Source organism: Lethenteron reissneri, chromosome 19 (genome assembly GCF_015708825.2).
Source record: "Lethenteron reissneri isolate LAM-NWPU_2019-01 chromosome 19, ASM1570882v1, whole genome shotgun sequence".
Classification (NCBI taxonomy): domain Eukaryota; kingdom Metazoa; phylum Chordata; class Hyperoartia; order Petromyzontiformes; family Petromyzontidae; genus Lethenteron; species Lethenteron reissneri.
Window position 1 is genome coordinate 2,490,251 of NC_083797.1, and position 20,234 is coordinate 2,510,484.

The following is a 20,234-nucleotide window of genomic DNA, read 5'->3' on the forward strand; positions in this document are numbered from 1 at the left end:
GGAGGGGGATGGAGGAGGGGGGTGGAGGGGGGGGTGAGAGGGGTGGAGGAGGGGGGGGGGGTGAGAGGGGTGGAGGAGGGGGGGGTGAGAGGGGTGGAGGAGGGGGGGGTGAGAGGGGTGGAGGAGGGGGGGGTGAGGGAGGTGGAGGAGGGGGGGGGTGGGCGGGGTGGGGGTGGAGGGGGAAGTAAGCGGGGTGGAGGAGGAGGGGCGGGGTGAGGGGGGGTGGAGGAGGAGGGGGCGGGGTTGAGGGGGGGGAGGAGGAGGGGGCTGGGTTGAGGGGGGGGTGGTGCTGTTCTCACGTTCCTGGCTCCCACGTGGAGGGGGTGAAGGAGATGGAGCGGTCGTACGCGGCCCTCGCAATCGTCCCGGGGCAGTTCGACGACGCCGATGCCGACGACGCCGTCAACGGTGCCACGGACAAGCGCGAGAAGAGGTTCGATGAGAGAATTGGGGATGGTGGAGGGATTATAAAGAAGAGGGCCTACCACCCTCTCGTCCCCTCACGATGCCTCGTGCTTGCCTGAGCAGCCCTGCCGGCGGAGGTGCCACTCGCTCGGCAGGAGTGGAACGGTCGGGGGGGTGGGGTGATGATACCTCTGGGGCGATGCATTTACGTCGCTTTAAAACACTTTTAAAGAGTTGGAAACACGGGAAATTGTTACGGGTTGTCGACGTTGTTGAAAGTAAAAGTTTGTTGTTGTTGAAAAAGTGTGGTATTTATTAAATGAGAAGCGGCGGTGTTGTTTAAAGAGACGCCGTTTAGTGGGTCGGTAGGGGGCGAAGCTTCGCTCTTTGCAATTTAAGCGGACGTTCTAAATACTGTTACTCTACAATACAACTAATGGTTCTGAGCCTAAGCATTATACAAAGCTCCAAATTTAAGATTATACAACTGTCTTCACAATCCACGCAAAATTGTAGGCTCCTACGATGATTGTCGGTCGAGGACAGTTCATCAAAATCCACTCCACTTTTCTATGCTCCTAACGTGCCTACTTTGCGCTCTACTTTAACCAACTCGCACTGACCAGCGTGGTGATGTATGGTCAAATAACTCCCTCCCACGATCCGCACGGCGACCTGGCTATGAATGATGGCTCAACGAAGTGGCTTGTGTGGAAATCAAGGCCGTAGCCATGGAGTCAACATTGGGGGGGACCAAATCTTCCAGGGGGTCTGGGCCCCCCCAGAAAAAAAAATCAAAATTTGAAAATATTTTCGTGCCTAAAATTTAAAAAAAATTCACTAACATAGGATGGATTTTTTGTTTTACAATAATGTCTAATAGTGTATTGTATTACATAGGATGGATTTTTTTTTTACAATAATGTCTAATAGTGTATTGTATTACATAGGATGTAATTTTTTACAATAATGTCTAATAGTGTATTGTATTACATAGGATGTAATTTGTTTTACAATAATGTCTAATAGTGTATTGTATTACATTGCTCTGTTTTAACTTTTCTTGTTTCATTGTATGTAATGGCAGAGATTAGGGATTAATAAAGTACAACTATAACCACAATCATATAAACAGAAATATATTTTATATATTGGAAGGGGGGGCATTTTGAACATATTTGAATATTGGGGGAAATACATATATAGCTGCCAAATTATCTTAAGTGTGTGACATCATGCAATGACATCAGAAATAGGTTTTGGTAGGGTAACATTTCACGTTCAGATTGGTTTCAGTTATTTTTCCATTGAAAGTATGGTTGTTGGATTGCGATTCTTCTCATGTAAACATGCTGGCAGCACACCAGGCAAAGATGTGGAGCCATTACTCAGCGCCATCGTTATTATGAAGGATGTGGTTTTGTGCTGCTGCGTTTTAGCCTCCTTGAAAGCGATGGGAAATGTTGGTTGCCATTTAGCTGGACATGATGTCGTACGCTTTCAATCCGCTCCCGTGGATACAAGGGTTGGTGGAACTCGTAGGGAATTTTGAGAATGCAAAGTCTGCTGAGGTGCGAGCTCGTAAAGGTGCCAGTTTTGGTGCCAGATAAAAGGGTAAACACCTAGTACTATATCTTGCTACTGGCAAAGGAGGTCTCGTAATGTAAAATAAGTGAGTTCTTGAACTCGTCAGTGTGGACATTTGAGTATTATTTCCTCATTACAGCTGTCTTTTTTTACGAGTACTCTGGTTTTCACTGCAAAATACTGGTAATAAGGATGTGTCCAAATATCTTAATGTAAAAATATTCTTTAAAAAGAGTTGTGAGGCTTTTCTGAGGATTTCCTGGTTCAAGTGGAAAGTTGTACCTTGGCTGACAGATGTGATCACCAATGAATCTGAATTGGTCTGGCTTGCGTGTGCTGCGTTCCCTCTGCTTGCAGCATAAACGGTGGAATGCCTGGAATGGAGGGACTAGCTGGTGTGGTGGAAGCCCTACAGATCGGGCACTATGTGGAAACATTGGCGAGAGAAGCGGAGGAGGAAGCAGCTGAGGAGGAGGAGGAGGTCGACAGCGAGGAAGATGACGACGGCTGGGATTGGGACGATGCTTCAGATAATATATCCAAGCGCGTTAACATCTACCGGAGTAACAACCAGCAGGTGGAGCCCCTGTATTCATGAAATAATATCCAGCCATTCTTAATCCGTCAATATGTGAAGGCATGTCAAACCCACAGCATGTCTGTCATGGGTTTTTTTTTGTTAACATACTTCACCATGCTGGTATTGCGGGTTTGTGATTGGTGTCTACCAATGGTGCAGATACCACTCCCCGCTGATGTCATCTATGGCCGGGAATCAAACGCAGGTCACAGTATTGGTATCTGCTGCTCCACACCTTCCCCTAGAGTGATAGTCCACCAAAACCACGTGGTGTGAAGTGGAGCAGCATTTCTCAAACTGTGGGTCACAGCACCTTTAGAGGTTCCTTTGTCATTTGTTCTGGGGAGGTAATGTGGTCCAATAATAAAAAATGGAAGGCAGCTGTATTATTCTGTTTCATCCGCAACGATAGGTGATAAATTAATGTCTTTCGCTGGCTTCAGGCTTGAATCGGTCACGTTGCTTGGAATGATTGTGATCTTTTTCTTGTTAAGATCTTTGTTTACTCTCCTGCCTACCTGCTTTCCTTATTCATTCTACATAATGTGCATTTCCATATATGGTATTCTGTCAAAATTGATTCTCACCACGTGTCCAAACCATCGCAGCTCTTTTCTCCTGGATCTTCCCCAAAAACAGTAGTTTTCTGTCCGAGTCTTATCTTTCCACATCAATACACTCGGGGTTTTTTTCTAAGCCAGTTCATGTCCACTGTATCTTCCTCTCGTAAATCTTTCTCCATGTTCCAACACTCCGACCCATACAGATGGACTGGCACAACCTGTATAATAGCCAAAATGTTAATAAAATAAGTGTTCATTGGGATTGTATTTGACTCTGTGCATGTGGTGCTTCAGTAACACCTCGTTTTTTTTCATTTTAGTGCAATCGGCAAACGGCGCCCAATGCATTGAAGATGTGTGCACCACAAGACAAGGCTTTGAGAAAGTTTGAAAATAAGATCTCTCTAGGTAGGTTTATCTGAGCTTTACAACAAAAATGTTGTCGTGTCCTCGAATGATGATGACACCTTCATGATTATTTTAACGTAGGTGTACACGTACAGCCCTTTGACAGTCGACCGCTGGATGAGGTCCTGCTCACACTGGGTCGTGGGTGTTATTTGACCATACTTCACCACTGGTCAGTACTCGGTGAATGTGGGGAACATAGACATGGCAGCATAGTTGTACAGTACAACAATTAAATTGCTGCACTGCTCTCTGATGCCCACTATGTAACCCCGAAGACTATTAACAACATGGATTTGCATGGTGGTCATACTTCCAAGCACGATCCAGGCTCAACTAATGAGATCGGGTTGGTGATTTGGTCATCGGCTTATCATACAGGACTGTAACGTATCTATTTAGAACTTCTTTCGCACCGTGCGTAGCCAACCGTGTTAATCGGAGGTGTGGGGGAAGAACAACAAACTAAACACACAGCATTTGAGGAAATTAGTTTTCAATCTAGATTGAGTATTATGAGCAGAGGTGTTGTTGTTAGTGCATTATGCTATGAATCTATTATCCCATATTCATTGCTCTTCCACAGCTAACATCCTTGATGAGTGATGTTTGAATCGATCCTGGTACCTCTCCCTCCAAAACCCGCACCGCCAATTAGCGCACTTGGCTACGTACAGTGCAAAAGAAGTTCAACATACATTCATCCACACCCACACTGGCCAATGTGGCAAAGTGTAGTAAATCGAATTCCATGACTAACACGGCATGGGTAGGCCTTCATCCAGCAGTGGATTGACGTAAGGATGTACATGATAATTTTAATGATAATAGAATTTTTTTTACAACTTAAAATATTTAACGCTTGATCTTTTTCTTTTTTTTTAGAAAAGTTGAACTTCGCCGATTCTGTGATCAACAAAGTGACGGAGCGCTGCAGGCAGAAGGATGCTGAAATGTGAGTCGAGAATGTCTTGCCTGAAATTTTCTGGAGGTTAAAAATGACAATTGTTCATTCATGAAAACATCGTTTAAAACAAAATTGTAAAAAAAAACGATGTTGCTGAAATATTTTAAGTTGCCAATTAAAGGTGGAGCACATTTCACATCTGAAAGAAAGAAAAATACAAAAAGTGTGCCGTGTTGTGTGAAACAATGCATCATGATCTTCTGGTTTTAAAATAATATCCATACTACAATATCCATGAGGTAGCCAATGGAAGTATTGTACCTGAGAGGATTACAACCATAGAGATGGAGTGATGAAATCGGCCTGTGTGCAGGTGTCAGGTAGATGATTATATTATAGATTAGTAAGAGATAGTTTTTGGAGACCCTCGTTTTGCAGTGGGTTTATCATGGGCGAAGGTGACGATGCAGACGTGTTATTTTGTGTTATTTCTTTTCAGGTACCGAGTTAAGGACAAGGCAGACAGGGCGACTGTGGAACAGGTGACATTTAGCATTGCGTATACAATATATGGAGCAAGCAAACGTGTCAGATAAACATTTTTATTCAACTCTGCTGAAGATGCATTGCACAATAAAATGTAAAACAAAATGATTTATTTCACAAAACATTGCGCTAAATCCTTCAAGAATTTAAAATGCTCCCATATATGTAGTAAAACCTATTTTATATATTTTATAATGAATTATTTTGTGGTTTTGATGACGTGTTGATTTGGAACTTACGCCAACCTGCCAACTAAAACAAGGCAGATTTATCCACCATTTCTTGTCATTGTTCTTATTATATTCAGACGGGCCATTTCACAATAGACTTTGGATTTTTACATGTCAGCATGTGAGCATGCCCCATCATTGGTGATGCGAAGTAGTGAGTATTCTGTCAAGTTTGGCTCGTTTAGCACATCATTTTGTCAACGCTGCTTACCACGCTTCCATCAAATGAACGGCGTGTTGCGAAAGTCAAGATTCTTATTTCTTGTAAATGATAGCAGACGCTTGGAACCGTGCACCGTTTGCTTGGACAGACATCTCAATCCACTCCACACAGGATGCTTGAACAATCCACAATGTGTCCACACTGAAAATAAATAAGCAGACAATCCACCGTTTCCCATTTCCCTGATGAACCCTACTGAATGAATACAGTAAGTTGTTTGCACATTCCTATCGGCCAACACGGCTTTCTGGGAGTGATTTCTTTCTTTTTATCAAACTTATTTTTTTTACATTCGGTGTCTTCTCAACAGTCAGGCTTACTTAAACCAATGCTGGTGAGCTTCCAGATGTCAATAGGCAAGGAACCCTCTATTAGATATGGGTCCTAGTTCAAAGCAGAATCCTATACAGGTAGTCCTCTTCTTATGACGGAGATGCGTTACGACGACCCTATCGTAAGTCGAAAATATCGTAAGTCGAAGATGACCCAGCCTACCCAGGAGTCTTAAAGAATGGTGATAATTTAGCAAAATGGAGCAATTTACAGTACCGTACTGTATAAACTATATACTGTATGTATTTATTAATTACAATACTGTATTGCACAGTAAAATGTAAAGTGAAAAAACAAGGAAAATTCTTAGCCTACCTATATGAACTGCAATTTAAGAGAAGTTTTTTTCAGGAAACAATCCTATCTGCTATAAAAACTTTTAACATGCATTGAACGTATCGTATCGTGGTAACCCTTAAATGAAATCGTTAAAGCTACGTATCATACATGCATCAAACTTATTGTAACGTATCATATTGTACTGTACTCGCCAAAATTCGTACGCTGCTGCGTTTGCCTGCTGCGCGAAATTTAAAATATTTTTCAATTTTTTCGTATCTCCATCGTAAGATCGAAATATCGTAAGTCGGACCATCGTAACTCGGGGACTATCTGTAGAACATAACACGATAATATGGTTTACATGGAGTGATGGGGAAAAGGACGTATGCTGTCTGTATTTATTTTGTTATATTGCACACAGCGGCCCTCATGAGTATACGTATTTCAATAAACAACGATATACACAGTGCAGTCCTGCAATCGCTTTGACGAACCTCGTGTGTTATTTAATAAGTTGACATTCCTGAACATGATGCTAAGCAAACAGGCTTTGTGTGACTTGCTACAAGTAAAATAAACACGTTTGAGGCCCATATTTGCTGTCTGCTTTGTTGTAAGCTAACTTGTTAAAGGTAGTAGGTTAAGCTGTCCAATTCATCTTTTGTGTGCGCTTTGACTGCGGGTTGTTATTTTGGATTAAGAAGCTCTTCCCGTCCACAACACCGGGGTTTTTGCTACATTTGCCAAGCTGGCTTTGTTTTGCAGGTGCTGGATCCGCGGACACGCATGATTCTATTCAAGTTGCTGAGCCGAGGGGTCATCACGGCGATCAATGGGTGCATCAGCACCGGCAAGGAGGTTTGACTTTAACGCGACCCATGCCTTAGTTCTATTCATCGTCGTCATTGTCAGCCGTGATCTGTCCATCGCTGGGCAAAGGCCTCTCCAGGCAGTTGCCATCTTTCATGCTCCTGCGATGTAACAATAATAATAATGCACAGCATTTATAAAACGCTTTTGGCCAAGGTGCACAAATGTGCTGTCCATCGCAAAAAAAAAAATCTGAGAATTTGGGGAGGAAAAACAAAGGAAACAAATTGGAGCTAATTCAGATAACGGAAAGCAAGAAAATTTAAATGTGTCGAGGCAGGCTTTAAACAATCTGGCACCTGTGCACGAGCCAGTTTCATCGCTGCATCTTTGCGGTGGAGGCACTCTGTGGTGCGTTCTCTTCTTTGGCTGCCACTCCCATACTTAGTCTCGAACAACTATTAGCGCGGTTGGCTACGTACGGTGCAAAAGAAGTGCAACACACATATATGCAACTTGCCATCATCCTTTATAGCGGTGTTGTTTTATGCCCAAGCCCCCTTTTCTTAAGAGTCAGTATGTTGTCTCAAAGTTGCACGTGTTCTAGAACCTGTGTATTTTTTTTTTCTATTTCTCAGTGTAATTCCAAGTTTGCACCTAATCACGCTGCTTTGCTCACCTTTAAGCCTTTGTTACATTTTCTTAGTCACTGTCCATGTTTATGATTTGTACGGCATAGCAGACTACCTATAAACAAATGTGAAAAGTAGGAATAGGGTTTACCCTTTCTGCAATAAAACCGGTGTTAAAATATTGCAAGGAATCAAGCCTAAACATGCTCTGATAATATACGCCTTGTCTTTCAAACTGATTGGCCGACACCAGAGACAGCCTTCTTTATGGCCTAGTCTCACCGGTGTTAGACCAGAGAACGCCAAAAGGCGAACATGCAAGTACCAGGGTATTTGGTCTACATGTGATCCATGTTGTTCTGTTGTCACTTGTGACCTGTGTTGTCTTGTTGTGGCATGCGATCTGTGTTGTCTTGTTATTGCATGTGGTCTGTGTTGTTTTGCCGAGTGTCTGCCCGTTGTCCTAAAGCAGGGAAAAGCTCTCCTGGTTGTTGGTTTGATTCTTTTCCCAGGCGAACGTTTACCACGCATCGCACGGCGCGAACGAGAACCGGGCCATTAAGATCTACAAAACGTCCATCCTCATCTTCAAGGACCGCGACAAATACGTCAGCGGCGAGTTCAGGTCCGGCAAAAAAATCGCTCGGGAGTATCGCTTTGTGAAACGTTCAGATTTGCGAGGTGTGATAATGGGAGGCTCAATCCTGTGGTTGTCAATTGTACCTTTTGCTGTATAAATCACCATTTGAGTTCATTATTTACTGTTAGATTTCCAGCCTACACTTGTGATTGAGTCTTCAGTGTCTTATTATTTTTTAGAAAGCGTTGGACTTGGTTTTCTGCCACCTTTAGACAACACCAGATTGTCCCCCCCCAGTGATCATGGAGGACTTGTCCCACATAAAGCCCTCCTGAGACCCAAGGTGACAGCGGTAGGATTGATGATTCCTCAAGGATGAAACTGGTGTCCACCGGTCTCATTGTTTCTCTTCTGTCTAAAATAATGTGGCCACAAACATTTGACTTTTGAGTCCGTGGTCTCGAACAAGGCTGTGTGCTCTGTACTTCCAGTACGGTGATGTGACGTGAAAAGCACAATGGGAGGACCGATACATATTTGCACCTGTCGCTGTCTAGAAGCCATATTTTGTGTATGTTATTACTATTGTTTATTTACTCTTTGTAGCAAAGGTCAAGTCATGGTATTGATATGCTAGCGGAACGTAGGACAGTGCTTATTTCTGCTGGTGGCTCTTGAGCCCAGTGGTGGGAATGATTCTCTATCAAAATCTTTTTTTTTGAATGGCGGGGAGTTGATCCGGAACGTTTGTATGATCACGGCAAGGTTGGTGAGTGAGTCAGTGGGGCGGCTTCAGAGGTGTACTCTGGTGAATGTCTGAAATCATTTTGTGGCAAATGGTCGATGCGGTTGGCGGTGGGGGCTATGCTTCCGCTAGGATGAAATAAATAAGCAGACAATCCGCCTCCACATATCTATGCCCATCAGCTACACGCGCAGTGTCTCATCAGCAGTCAGGCTCGCTTGAACTAATGTTGATCAAATGCCAGATGTGTATTCACAATGACCCTCAGATATGTGTCTGCCTCGTATGAAATCACTGTTGACCTACCACAACTGCTACTCACTTTATTGGCCGTGGATGGATGATGACCCCGAGTTGATCCCTGACCAGAAATGATAACTCGCGAGCCCTCCTGATCGCCTGGCGTGTCGAGATCTCCAACCACAACGACATTTGACCCTGCCCTTGCAGATTCCGCCATGGATACTGCAAAGGAAATCCCAGGAAGATGGTGAGGACGTGGGCGGAGAAGGAAATGAGGAACTTAACAAGGTAAGCAAAACCCTCGCGTGCATCCTGAAAGGCGAACACCTGCGTGCTTAACTCTCATCACACCCGGAATGTTTTATTGACAGTTTTTTTTTCAAATACGGCTCATTGCACACACAGGATTTCCGTTTGGTTATCGGCAGTAATTTATATAGTTCCTAAAATATCTCCGAACGTACATCTTGCCCGAAGTACGTTTGGAGTAATTGTGGGTAAGTCTAAGAAGTAGGTTAAGGAATGGAGAAGTAAGGGAAAGAGAAGAAGTCACCGATGATGCTGTTAAAGCAAAATACATCGAGCAGAAATGGGCAGGAACGCGTCGTGAGAATAACTGATGAGAGACGATGGACAAAATTCACTTTGGAGTGGAGGTCGAGAGAAGGCAAAAGAAGAGGAAGACTGTAGAAGTGGTGGTGAAACGAAATCGCAGAGTTCAGAGGCCTCTGCTGCACAGGGACAAGGAGAAAAGGATTAATGGTAGAAAATGGTCGGGGGGGGGGGGGGGGAGAGATTTGCCCAGCAGTGGGAAGTTACAGGCTGACAACAGCATTTCCGATTCGCACGGTCGGCTATGTAATGGTGCGGAAGATGTTCTACATACATACATAGAGCATTTGATATTGCTAGCAACTTCCTGGTAGTGCATGTGGAGTCAACTTTGTGTTGATTTCACTGTGACTATGCTGAGTTTGGTGTGTCTGGTATATACTTTGTTTACTGTAACCGTGTCAAGTTCGCTGCGAACGTATTGAGTTCGCTGTGACTTCGCTGTGACTGCTTTGTGCTGTACAATCACTAGGTTGCACACCGCAGGAATCCCGTGTCCAGAACCGGTCATGCTTCGCAGCCACGTACTCGTCATGGGCTTCATCGGCAAGGGAGACATGTGAGTTGACAGCGTGGCAACTCTTGAGCATCGTGAAAAGCAATTTAAGCACTTTGCAGTTTCAAAGGGATGTTTGCACGCTTAATTATTAAACACAGAATTATTCGTCAACAGGGGCAATTACATTGTTGGCAGTAGAGGGCAATATATTGTTGTACTGTAATTCTATGTTCCTACGGTTGCTTCTCACCACCAACCCGCACAAAACGTTGGGGTGTGGCATGGCTATAAAACCCCCGTGATGTACATTGGGTGGGGAGGCCGTCACCCCGTCGTCGATTGACATGGGCACTTCGTATCAGCTGATGAACTGCATTGATAAGAAACAAGTAAAGGTGCAGCCCTGCATTTGGTTGCTCATGCCACTGCTGATGGAAGGGCCGCCACTAGTGGGAGTTCTTAGAGAAGCCCTCCAGAGAGGGTATTTTTGGCATATTCTTCCACGTTGTCTGGATGTCTTGGCAGAGCTGTGAGTTACCCACGCTTTACCCCACCGCACACGACCTGCCGATCGCCTAAGTGCAGTGTACCCATTTATAACGCTGGGTGGCCAAAGGTGGGAGGATTTAAGAAACTTGTCCATTGTTGAAACTACCGCACGGGGTAGAATATCTGGATTGATATCGTCTAACATTTCTCCGTGGTAGTCAAATGTCCATCCTGAGCTTCGCTCGTGTTACTTGTGAAAGTGGTTGCGCAAAGAGCCGCCGAACGACACGCTTGCGTTGACGCCGTTCTTTGTACGTGCCCGTTGCGTGTGTACGTTGAACGTGCGCGCGGGACAGGCCGGCGCCGCTGCTGAAGAACGTGCAGCTGTCGGAAGGCAAGGCTCGCGAGCTCTACCTGCACCTCATCCAGCACATGCGCGCCATGTACCAGCGGGCGCGCCTGGTGCACGCCGACCTCAGCGAGTTCAACCTCCTGTACGTGTGTATGTGCGCTTGTGTGTGTGTGTGCGCTTGTGCGTGTGTGTGTGTGTGCGCTTGTGCGTGTGTGTGCGCTTGTGCGTGTGTGTGCGCGCTTGTTCGTGTGTGTGTGTGCGCTTGTGCGTGTGTGTGCGCGCTTGTGCGTGTGTGTGTGTGCGCTTGTGCGTGTGTATGGGGAGCGGTAGTGTGGCGGTGAGCGCGCTGCGCTGCGAACATAACGACCCGGGTTCGATTGCCGTTCACGGCCAAGACCATAGACGGTTATCTGAACTGATCCTGGTCCTGCCCTAGGTCGACTCGGCCTCAAATGAGTACCTGGTACGGTGTGCAAACATCAGTAGGGAGACAAAGGTGGCCGGGCGTGGTGCTGGCCTCGTGTGACTTGCCGGCCTTCATAAGTGCTCACTAACAGCACTTGCTCCTACAGTCTGTTCCGGCTTTACCGGGGACCTTTGTCTTTGTAGAACTTCTTTGACACCGTACGTAGCCAACCATGGAGGTGTGTGCAGCATTACCTCTTGCCCTGCACCCTGCCTCCACGCGCCAGTCGGTGTGGGACTGTTCCCGATCTCGTTAGGCCTCGAAGAAACCTAACTGTACATCGATTCATGAATAACATTTGTAACGTGCACGAATTAAACTTTTTGAATGATATTAAAATTAAAGAGAGCAAAAAAAAATCTTCTTATTTGGACAAAAGGTCGACGCCGATGTGCGGCCACACCGAGAGAGGAGAAGAGAGTGAATTCTAGACGACCGGAGCTGCGGCAGATATGCGACGTTTGCCTTGTCTGGTTCGAGAGAGAAGGGCTTGACGAGGAGAGGAGGCCACTTGAGGTCTAAATACGCCGGTTGACCTAGCCGTGTGTGCTTTGTAACAGAAAACAGTGACTCTACAGGATGTGCTGTTCAATTGGAAGCCAGTTTTGGAGGGTTGTGTTGCCAACGTTTCAAACGTGCAGTTCCAAATGACCGTCTGATTGTAATTATTTCGCAATGAACTCGCCTTTATTTTGATACCAGTATAATCAAAGCATCCGAACTCATCGCCCAGAAGGCGCCTGATCTCGTCAGACTAGGGAAACTAAGCAGAGGTTGAGCCTGAGATGTCAGTTGGATGGGTGACCAACGCTGCGTGCAACTGGCGTCGTAGGCTGCTGCGGCGATACCGCTGTCAGCGCCGCCGAGTAGTGCAGCAAAATCCATTCCAAATATATTGGTGTACTCCACTATGCTCTCCCTGTATTGCGGGGCTTTAACTTGGGGAGTTGTTGCCAAGTGTGGAGATATAAGCGAGCCTGAGGTGTACGATACAGTGTGCCACTGGTGACTTCAAGATGCCAGCAAGTTGCGCAGTTTAGCCTTTTGAAGGCTTCGTGTATTGCTTTAGCAGAACACTTCCACAAATCCTTAGAGGCGGGCCTTGTTGAGTTTAGAGCAAACTTATATCGCTGAATTCACCTTTTCCATGTTGTTTTGTTGGCCGGGAGTCAATGTCTGCTGAAGTGTTTTTCATTAGTTTATTTTTTAAATGTTCTTTTTTTTTAATTCTACAACCGCCGCACAGCCGCCAACTTGTCTTTGCGTCGCGTCGTTTGTGCGCCTGCAGATACCATGAGGGATAGGTGTACATAACCGTCGCATCGTTTGTGCGCCTACAGATACCATGAGGGAGAGGTGTACATAACCGTTGCGTCGTTTGTTCCCCTGCAGATACCACGAGGGAGAGGTGTACATAATCGACGTGTCCCAGTCGGTGGAGCACGACCACCCACATGCTCTCGAGTTCCTGCGGAAGGACTGCTCTAATGTGAATGGTGCGTTTGGCCGCAACACTTTTGTCGTCTTCCGTTTCTTTTTACTTCTCCTTAGAATTTGTCCTAACGCGTATAATTGCGGGGAAGGGCCCCCTTGTGCCTTTTGCATGTACATATTTCGAACAAATTCTTGTTTTAGATTTTTTCAAGAAGAATCACGTCCCGGTGATGACGGTGCGCGAGTTGTTTGACTTCATCACTGACCCCACCATCAACGACGACAACATCGACCAGTACCTGGACAAGGTGTGCGATGCACTTCTTCACCATATTCAACTGTAAAGCCACTCGGTGTTTGTTTTTTGACCTTTGACTCTGTTAGGATTGGTGTGAGGAGAAACCGTGGTAGCGATGTTATCTCCCTCGTCAGGTACACAGGAAGTTGTGGGTTCAATCCTGACCATGGTGCCCGTATATTTGGAGTTTACATGTTTTCCCCACGGTCAACGTCGTATTTTTCTTCGGGTCCTCCGGTATTGCCCTCCACATTCGGAGAAACATGCGTGTAGATGATTTGGCTTGCATAAATTATTCCCACGTGATAAGCTACTTTGATGAGCCATCACGTGTGGGCGTGTTTCCTCTGAAAAAGAGCTAAGTGGGCTTCATCTGGTGAATAAAATACTTTAGTTTAGAGGATAGGGGAGACCGCGACTCGTGTTTTAAGATTTACGTGTCTCTCCCGAGTCACTGGAATAACGGCAGGTTTTTGTTTTTTCCGTGCAGGCTATGGAGGTAGCATCTGCACGGACAGGAGATGAGCGCTCCTGCCAAGACGAGGTGGATGAAGAGGTGAGTGAAGATGGAGGAGAGAGGACTTGCCCTGTCGTGGCTTGGGGGGACCGGTGGGGCAGGGTTGTGAATCGATTATTAGACAATCGTTTTGCGAATCGATTACGTATTCTAAAAGTCATGGGATCGCTTTTTTTTTAATCCAGTCGAATTTTAGTAACGATTTAAACAGATTGGCGCACGCGAATAGCCAAATCTCACGGCGCGTTTGAATGCGATTGGTTAGCGGCAGCCGTCGTAAGGCACCGGTGGCGGGGGCTTACCAGTCACCGCCACGTGGTACGTTTCCAACAGACACACAGATGCACACATCGGGGGCCAGATTATTAATGTTCATTGTTAGCCATTTTGGTATGTGCAACGTGGCCATGAATAGTCCTGCCCAGCATTTGGGGTTTTACAAATGCAATGCAAAACAGTTTGGATTTATGTACAGTAGTGTTAAAATACAACTGTATCTCAAGACGCCGTGTATATATAAAAAATAGAGCTTGCGCATCACAGGGATAAAAGCAAGGTATTTATTATATACTTTGAGCTGCCATTGCATTGGCGCTACATTTGCAGGGATGGATGATAGGCCACAAAGTTGCAAAGCTTTTAAAAATGTGCCTTACAGATAAAAAAAAATCCTCCGAATAGGGCTGTGCTGCATTTCGCCTTGTTTGAGTTTCCCGAATAAAAAAAAATCGACCTTGCTTCTCACCCTGAAGTGTTGCAATGTCAGGCCGCGTTGTTGCCGTTGTGCAGGTGTTCAAAAAAGCCTACATCCCCCGCACGCTCACCGACGTGGTGGACTACGAGCGGGACTTTGACCAGATGATGCACGCCAAGGAGGAGGACGCGGCCTTCAGTGTGCAGCACGACAACGTGAGTCTCGCACTCCCCCGCACGGCCCGAGACTAGCTCCTTAGCTTAAACTTCCCAGGGCGGTGATTAACAATAATTATAATCATCAATAATGGCACATTTAGCATAGGCGCTCCTGTGTTTCACAGACGGGTATAGTTTGCCAGTAGGAGGCGATCTTGCTTTGCTGGTGTACCCAAGGAAGTACATTTGCGGTGAATAATAAAAATTAAATTGGACCATGACGGCTGCACACCTGCGGGATCTTAAACGTCCACGGTAAAGCAGACGGCGTGTGTTCCTGGTTGGTGTGTTCCTGGTTGGTGTGTTCGTGTTTGGTGTGTTCGTGGTTGGCGCATTTCTGGTCGGGTAGGCTCGCCGTATTTTAACAATGGCGGCCGCAGTGCCCTAACCATGAACCTCTCCAACAATCGGCAAGCGTGCCACTGCTCGGCAACATCACCGCTTATTTTTTTCTATCAACAAAGTAAATGTCCCGTTGCACGATAATGTGATGCACAATAGAGTGGAGTCCTTCGTCGAACTTCACCACACTGATCAGTGGCGCGTTGATGAAGGTGGGGGAGGGGGGGTCCCCAAGGCTCGGTTTAGATTTCACACGCCACCGATGTTAACCGTGACCAGGAATCAAACTCGCGTCACACCGGGTTCAAAGCGGAGTGCGCTAACCTTTGCGTGACCATTCCACCCCGATACAGTAAACCTATGTGACGATGCGTTAAGTGAGTGACCTTTTTAACTGCAATAACCCGCAAACCTAGCTTATAATTGTAACTTTTAATTATCAGCCTTATTTCAATAACCTGTAAACTGATGTATGAAAGTATAAAAGTATAAGGGTAATTTAATTTAAACAATTATGTATGAGCCTTCACTGCTGATTTGACAGGCTTTCACAATGCCCGTTTGTGCAGGTTGGTAAGTAGAGGCTAGTACTGGCCACTCATATTAGCCGTGCATGGCCAGGGGATTGAACTCGCATCGTGCAGGGTTCATAGTGCAGTGCACCACCGCTACACAATTAAAACACATCGATATGCAGCTCATTAAATGTGCACAGCCTCGTATGATGCTAACCCAAGTCGTTTTCGTTACAGATCTTATATCAGACCGTTACAGGCTTGAGGAAGGACCTCACAGGAGCTCAAACGGTGACGATTCAACTCGAACGCACATTCTTTCCCATTGAAGCGCTGCGCACAGCTGTTTAATGTTTTCATTTGCTGAAAATACTGCGCCCCGGTGGACACCGCTTCGGCCGGTCGAGACGTGTGCTGCTGTGACGTGCGGCACCGCAGGTTCCCGCGCTGCTCGAGGAAGACACGGATTCCAGTTTGAGTAACGACAGCGGCGACGACGACGGCGACGACGATGGCAGCGATGGCGTCGCTTCAAATGGCGACGGACCGGAGTTGGTCCATCCCAAGGACAGACCTCAAGAGTTGCCGGCGGATAAGAAGGTGGAGATGACGCTTCATGAAATGTTGTTTTCGTTAGCGCCGTTGGTAATTTTAAACTGCTGCCTCGACCGTGTAGCTGTCTGACAAGTGTTCGCATCGTTCGGTATGACGTCTGACGCCCCCAACAACACACGGTACAAGCTGAAAACGCATCGGGATAGTCTGTTTAATTACATTTCATTTATATCATGATTAATACTTCGATGTCCGATATCGTTTTTTTTCCGTTGTAAATTACCAAGATTGTATGGTAGAGTGAGAAAAGAAAAAAAAATAGGACTTGAATTTTTTTCCCAAAAGACATTCGTGAGAATGTGCTGATCCGGAGGATATTTGGGCACCATCGTGTGCTTGAGTAACAGTTTGCAAGCGCTTTTAAGTATGTTGGCTTTCAGCAGAAACGTTCCCAACGCCGTTTCGCTTGGGTCTTTGACGGGGGCGCGACAGCTGGAAACGCAGCGCCCCTCCCCCTTGTATTTGTCTTTCTCGGTTTGTTTAAATTTCTCATTTATTTTTGTTGGCCGGTAACTAATGGATGCATAACAGACATGTGGCACGAGATTGTTATGATGTGTATTTACTCTAGCAATTGGGACGACGGGCGGGGGAGGGGGTTTATTTTCGAAATGGTAAAGCTGAGATGCTGCAATATCATTTACAGTGTGGTCCTGGCAGTGACATTATAGGGTCACATTCCCTCACAGATATTCGATTAATGGTTGTGTGCGGAGTGACGTTGCAAAGTCAATAACCGGCGTTGGTCAAAATAACCTAAAACAGATGTCGACCATTTCAGGTCGTTTTTTTTTGGGGGGGGGGGGGGGGAAAGAAACGGGGCCTCATTTGTCTTGACGGGTTTGCGACTTCTCTCCGCCAGGAGCGAAAAAAAGAAGTGAAGGACGCGCAGAGAGAAAAGCGGAAGCAGAAGACGCCAAAGCATGTCAAGAAAAGGAGAGAGAGGCTCGGCAAGACAAAGAGCAAGTGATGATAAGAGATGCCAGCCGAGAGCGAGACTTGCACGCGCGTGCCTCCACGGTTTAAAAAAAATCAAGTTTTCGTGGACCGACGACACAAAATGCCCAGTGGATAATGTAACGAAAGTAATGTTTCTTTTTTATGAGCTTCGTGTGTGGTTAAATGGGAAAATGCTGGTGGGTTTCTGCAGTCCCAAAGTGTAAAAGTTTTTTTTTAAATTAGGAGCGTTACATTAATTTAAACACATTCAATGTATTTTTTTTGAGCAAACATCAATAGAACACCGATTTTGACGATCTGCCACTGGCTGCTTGAAATCCTGAGAAATTGCATTAAAACACCAGAACCCCTCTTCTGGTATTGATATTGTAAATAAATACTTTGAAGTACAACTGTGTGTCTTTGAATGTGGGATTTGTTGCATTTGATCGCGGTGCCGAGGCTATGTTTAACTGTTACAGCATCGCGAACGATAAACAAGGAGTATTGAAAATAAGTACCGGATATTCACATTAACGTCGGTGTCCCGTAGAAGGTTTGAATATAACAATTGGTTCTGATGGGGAAATTGCATGGAAGTGTAATGTTGAACAATGTACTGTTTAGTGAAATGTATGGCATGCTGCTGCCATCAACGGTACCAGTTTTTTCTCCCCAGCGTGATAGTTGCGACCGTGGGAGAGGTTCCTAAATTCCTCCACCTCTCCGGCTAGCAGGTAGGTCCCACCTCTTCCAAGGCATCTGGTCGGTGTGGAAGAGTAGACCAAAATACCCTCCTGAGGGGCTTTCTTGAGCCACATCTAGCGGAGACCTTTGCGCCAGACTGGTGTGGCCGATACATTGCAGAGCAGCGCCTTTAACTGATGGTAATTGAACCGCAAAATGTGTCGGCAAAACAAGTAACGCACAGCTCTTGCGAAGGTTTCGCCATTAAACCGATCCTCCGCATGCATCTTTGTAACTTGGCTCCACGCATTTTCACCTTGTATAAATTTGACCGTCAGCCTTAAAATGTATTCTCTTTCACAGGTTTCGGTGAAGCGGGTTTGAGAAAAAAAATGCCGTGATATGTTGAACCCACAGATCCATTGCCCGTACAGAACACCGTAATGATACCCTCTTGGGATGAGGTCATGGGCTTGTGCTTCCAGGCCTGTCCTGGTCCATTCACTCCATTCAGCACCATCTCAATGCCCGCGTTGTTCTATTTATCCATCATTATTGCTGTTAAATATACCAGATGGTTGGTTTTATTTGGTCAAGGACAAAGGCATGTTTGTATTCTTTGTGTGTGGCTTTTCAAGGGTTAAATTTCGACACTGTTTATTTTATGTCATTAACAACTATAGCTGTGCATTTCCCAAACGACCAATGGTTATAAATGGGATTTTTCTTGTTAATGTTACTTTGCGTGTACATCTACGGTCCAGCCCTTTTGTCAATCCACTGCTGGATGAGGGCCTTCCAAGTCCGTGCGAGTCGTGGGGGCTATTTGACCATACTTCATGCTGGTCACCGCGGGTTGGTGACGGAAGGGAGCATAGCAGTACAATGCAACGATGATTTGTCCCTGCATTATGTATGTTGGGCATCTTTCGCACCGTACCTAGCCAACCGTGCGAATCGGAGGTGCGAGGGAAGGACAATAGCCTGTAACACCTGTGCCATGTATGGTGGTCACCCCATCCAAAGCACTATGCAGGCTGAACTCTGCTGAGATTCCCAGACTGGACGATTTTGTCCACACTCAAGGGTGATGTAGTCAATAGGCGTATTGTTAAACGTTGTTACTTGTAGCACCAATTGAGACGAGGCACAAAAGAAAGCCGTCTCTGGTGTGGACCAATCAGTTTCATGGACAATGTATATAGTATCGGAGTGTTTTTTGTTTGCATTTTGACCACAAGTATTGTGGTTAATGCACACATGATTCCTCGTAAAAAAATGTTTCAGTTTTGTTGCCAGAAAAAAAGGGGAAAAAACCCTATTATATCGTTGTTACTCGTGGCCTATTTTATTTAATGCCATACTCATGAATGTGACTCAAGGACTCAGGTTTTGACCGAACGAAAAAACCCATCTGACAGGCGAATGTTGTGCCACGGGTGACCTCTCGACTGGAAAGTAAAGTGCTTTGTGAACATTGCATTTTGGTGACGCAGTCGGCAGTCCGGACACTAGTCTTTGTTTTTTTCGGTAAAGTCACGTAGGTAAAAAATCTAATAAAATTAATGAAAACAACTAAATTAAATCACGACGTTTCGGGCGCAACACAAGCGCCCTTCTTCAGGTGGGGACAGCGTAGCAAAATCACAAACGCTGTGTTGTCCCCACCTGAAAAAGGACGCTTGTGTTGTGCCCGAAACGTGATTTAATTTAGTTTTCATTTATTTTATTTTTTACCTACGTGACTTTACCGAAAAAAACAAAGTATGAATCCTTGCAGTCACGAACGCTTCAAATCTAGAAGTCCAGACACTATTTTAACACCCACCTCCAAATACGCCGGCAGCGATGTAACGCACAAATAATTAAATCTAAAACAACGCCGGTCAATAACACTGCCACAAAGAGGGGATACGGGTGTAATGTATGCGACGTCTTGGGTTCCTCTGCTAATAATCGGGGTCATTGCCCCCCCCCCCCTTATCTTTCCCAACACCACCGAGCCACACGCGGTTTGTGTGAAGGTCGAACGCTGATAGACCTGCAATTGACGTTACAGCGTTACGTTCAGCCCCCCCCCCCCCCCCCGGCTTTTGTAGCGGGTGTAAAACTTTATTTAGTTTGCATCAGAACGAGTTTTTGTTGTTTTGCCAAACGCTGATGCCGCTGCAGGTCATCACCTACGGACAGCGCTTTCATCACGCTCGATCAGCTCGCTAACCCCCCCCCCTTCCCCAACGCCAGGGCACCGATCATTTGCCCACACCTTGTGGTGACCCCCCCCCCTCCATCCATTTAAAGTCAGGAGGGCGGGGGGTTGTCCCACCCTCCACACACATTTTTTTTAAATCCCCCCTTCTACTTTTTTGTGTGGCCCAATGTCCATTAGGAAGCTTTGGGCTCCACCCTTTGCCTGGTCCCGCCTTTTTGAGTAATAGAATCCTCCCATCCCTCCTCCATCACCACCACCAGCAGCAGCAAGC

General features: G+C 45.8%; 1 protein-coding gene across 1 annotated transcript; it reads left to right on the forward strand.

Annotated features, from left to right (window-relative positions):
* The first annotated feature begins 277 nt into the window (after nucleotides 1-277).
* Nucleotides 278-18,336, forward strand: RIOK1 (RIO kinase 1). Its single transcript, XM_061554163.1, has 17 exons — nucleotides 278-433; nucleotides 2,350-2,569; nucleotides 3,456-3,543; nucleotides 4,429-4,498; nucleotides 4,950-4,992; nucleotides 6,830-6,922; nucleotides 8,019-8,131; nucleotides 9,282-9,362; nucleotides 10,159-10,245; nucleotides 11,031-11,168; nucleotides 12,885-12,988; nucleotides 13,128-13,234; nucleotides 13,715-13,780; nucleotides 14,531-14,650; nucleotides 15,748-15,801; nucleotides 15,949-16,110; nucleotides 16,988-18,336. Exons 1-17 carry the CDS (start codon nucleotides 333-335, stop codon nucleotides 17,093-17,095), a joined length of 1,755 nt encoding a protein of 584 aa, XP_061410147.1. The 5' UTR covers nucleotides 278-332; the 3' UTR covers nucleotides 17,096-18,336.
* Nucleotides 18,337-20,234: the final 1,898 nt, after the last annotated feature.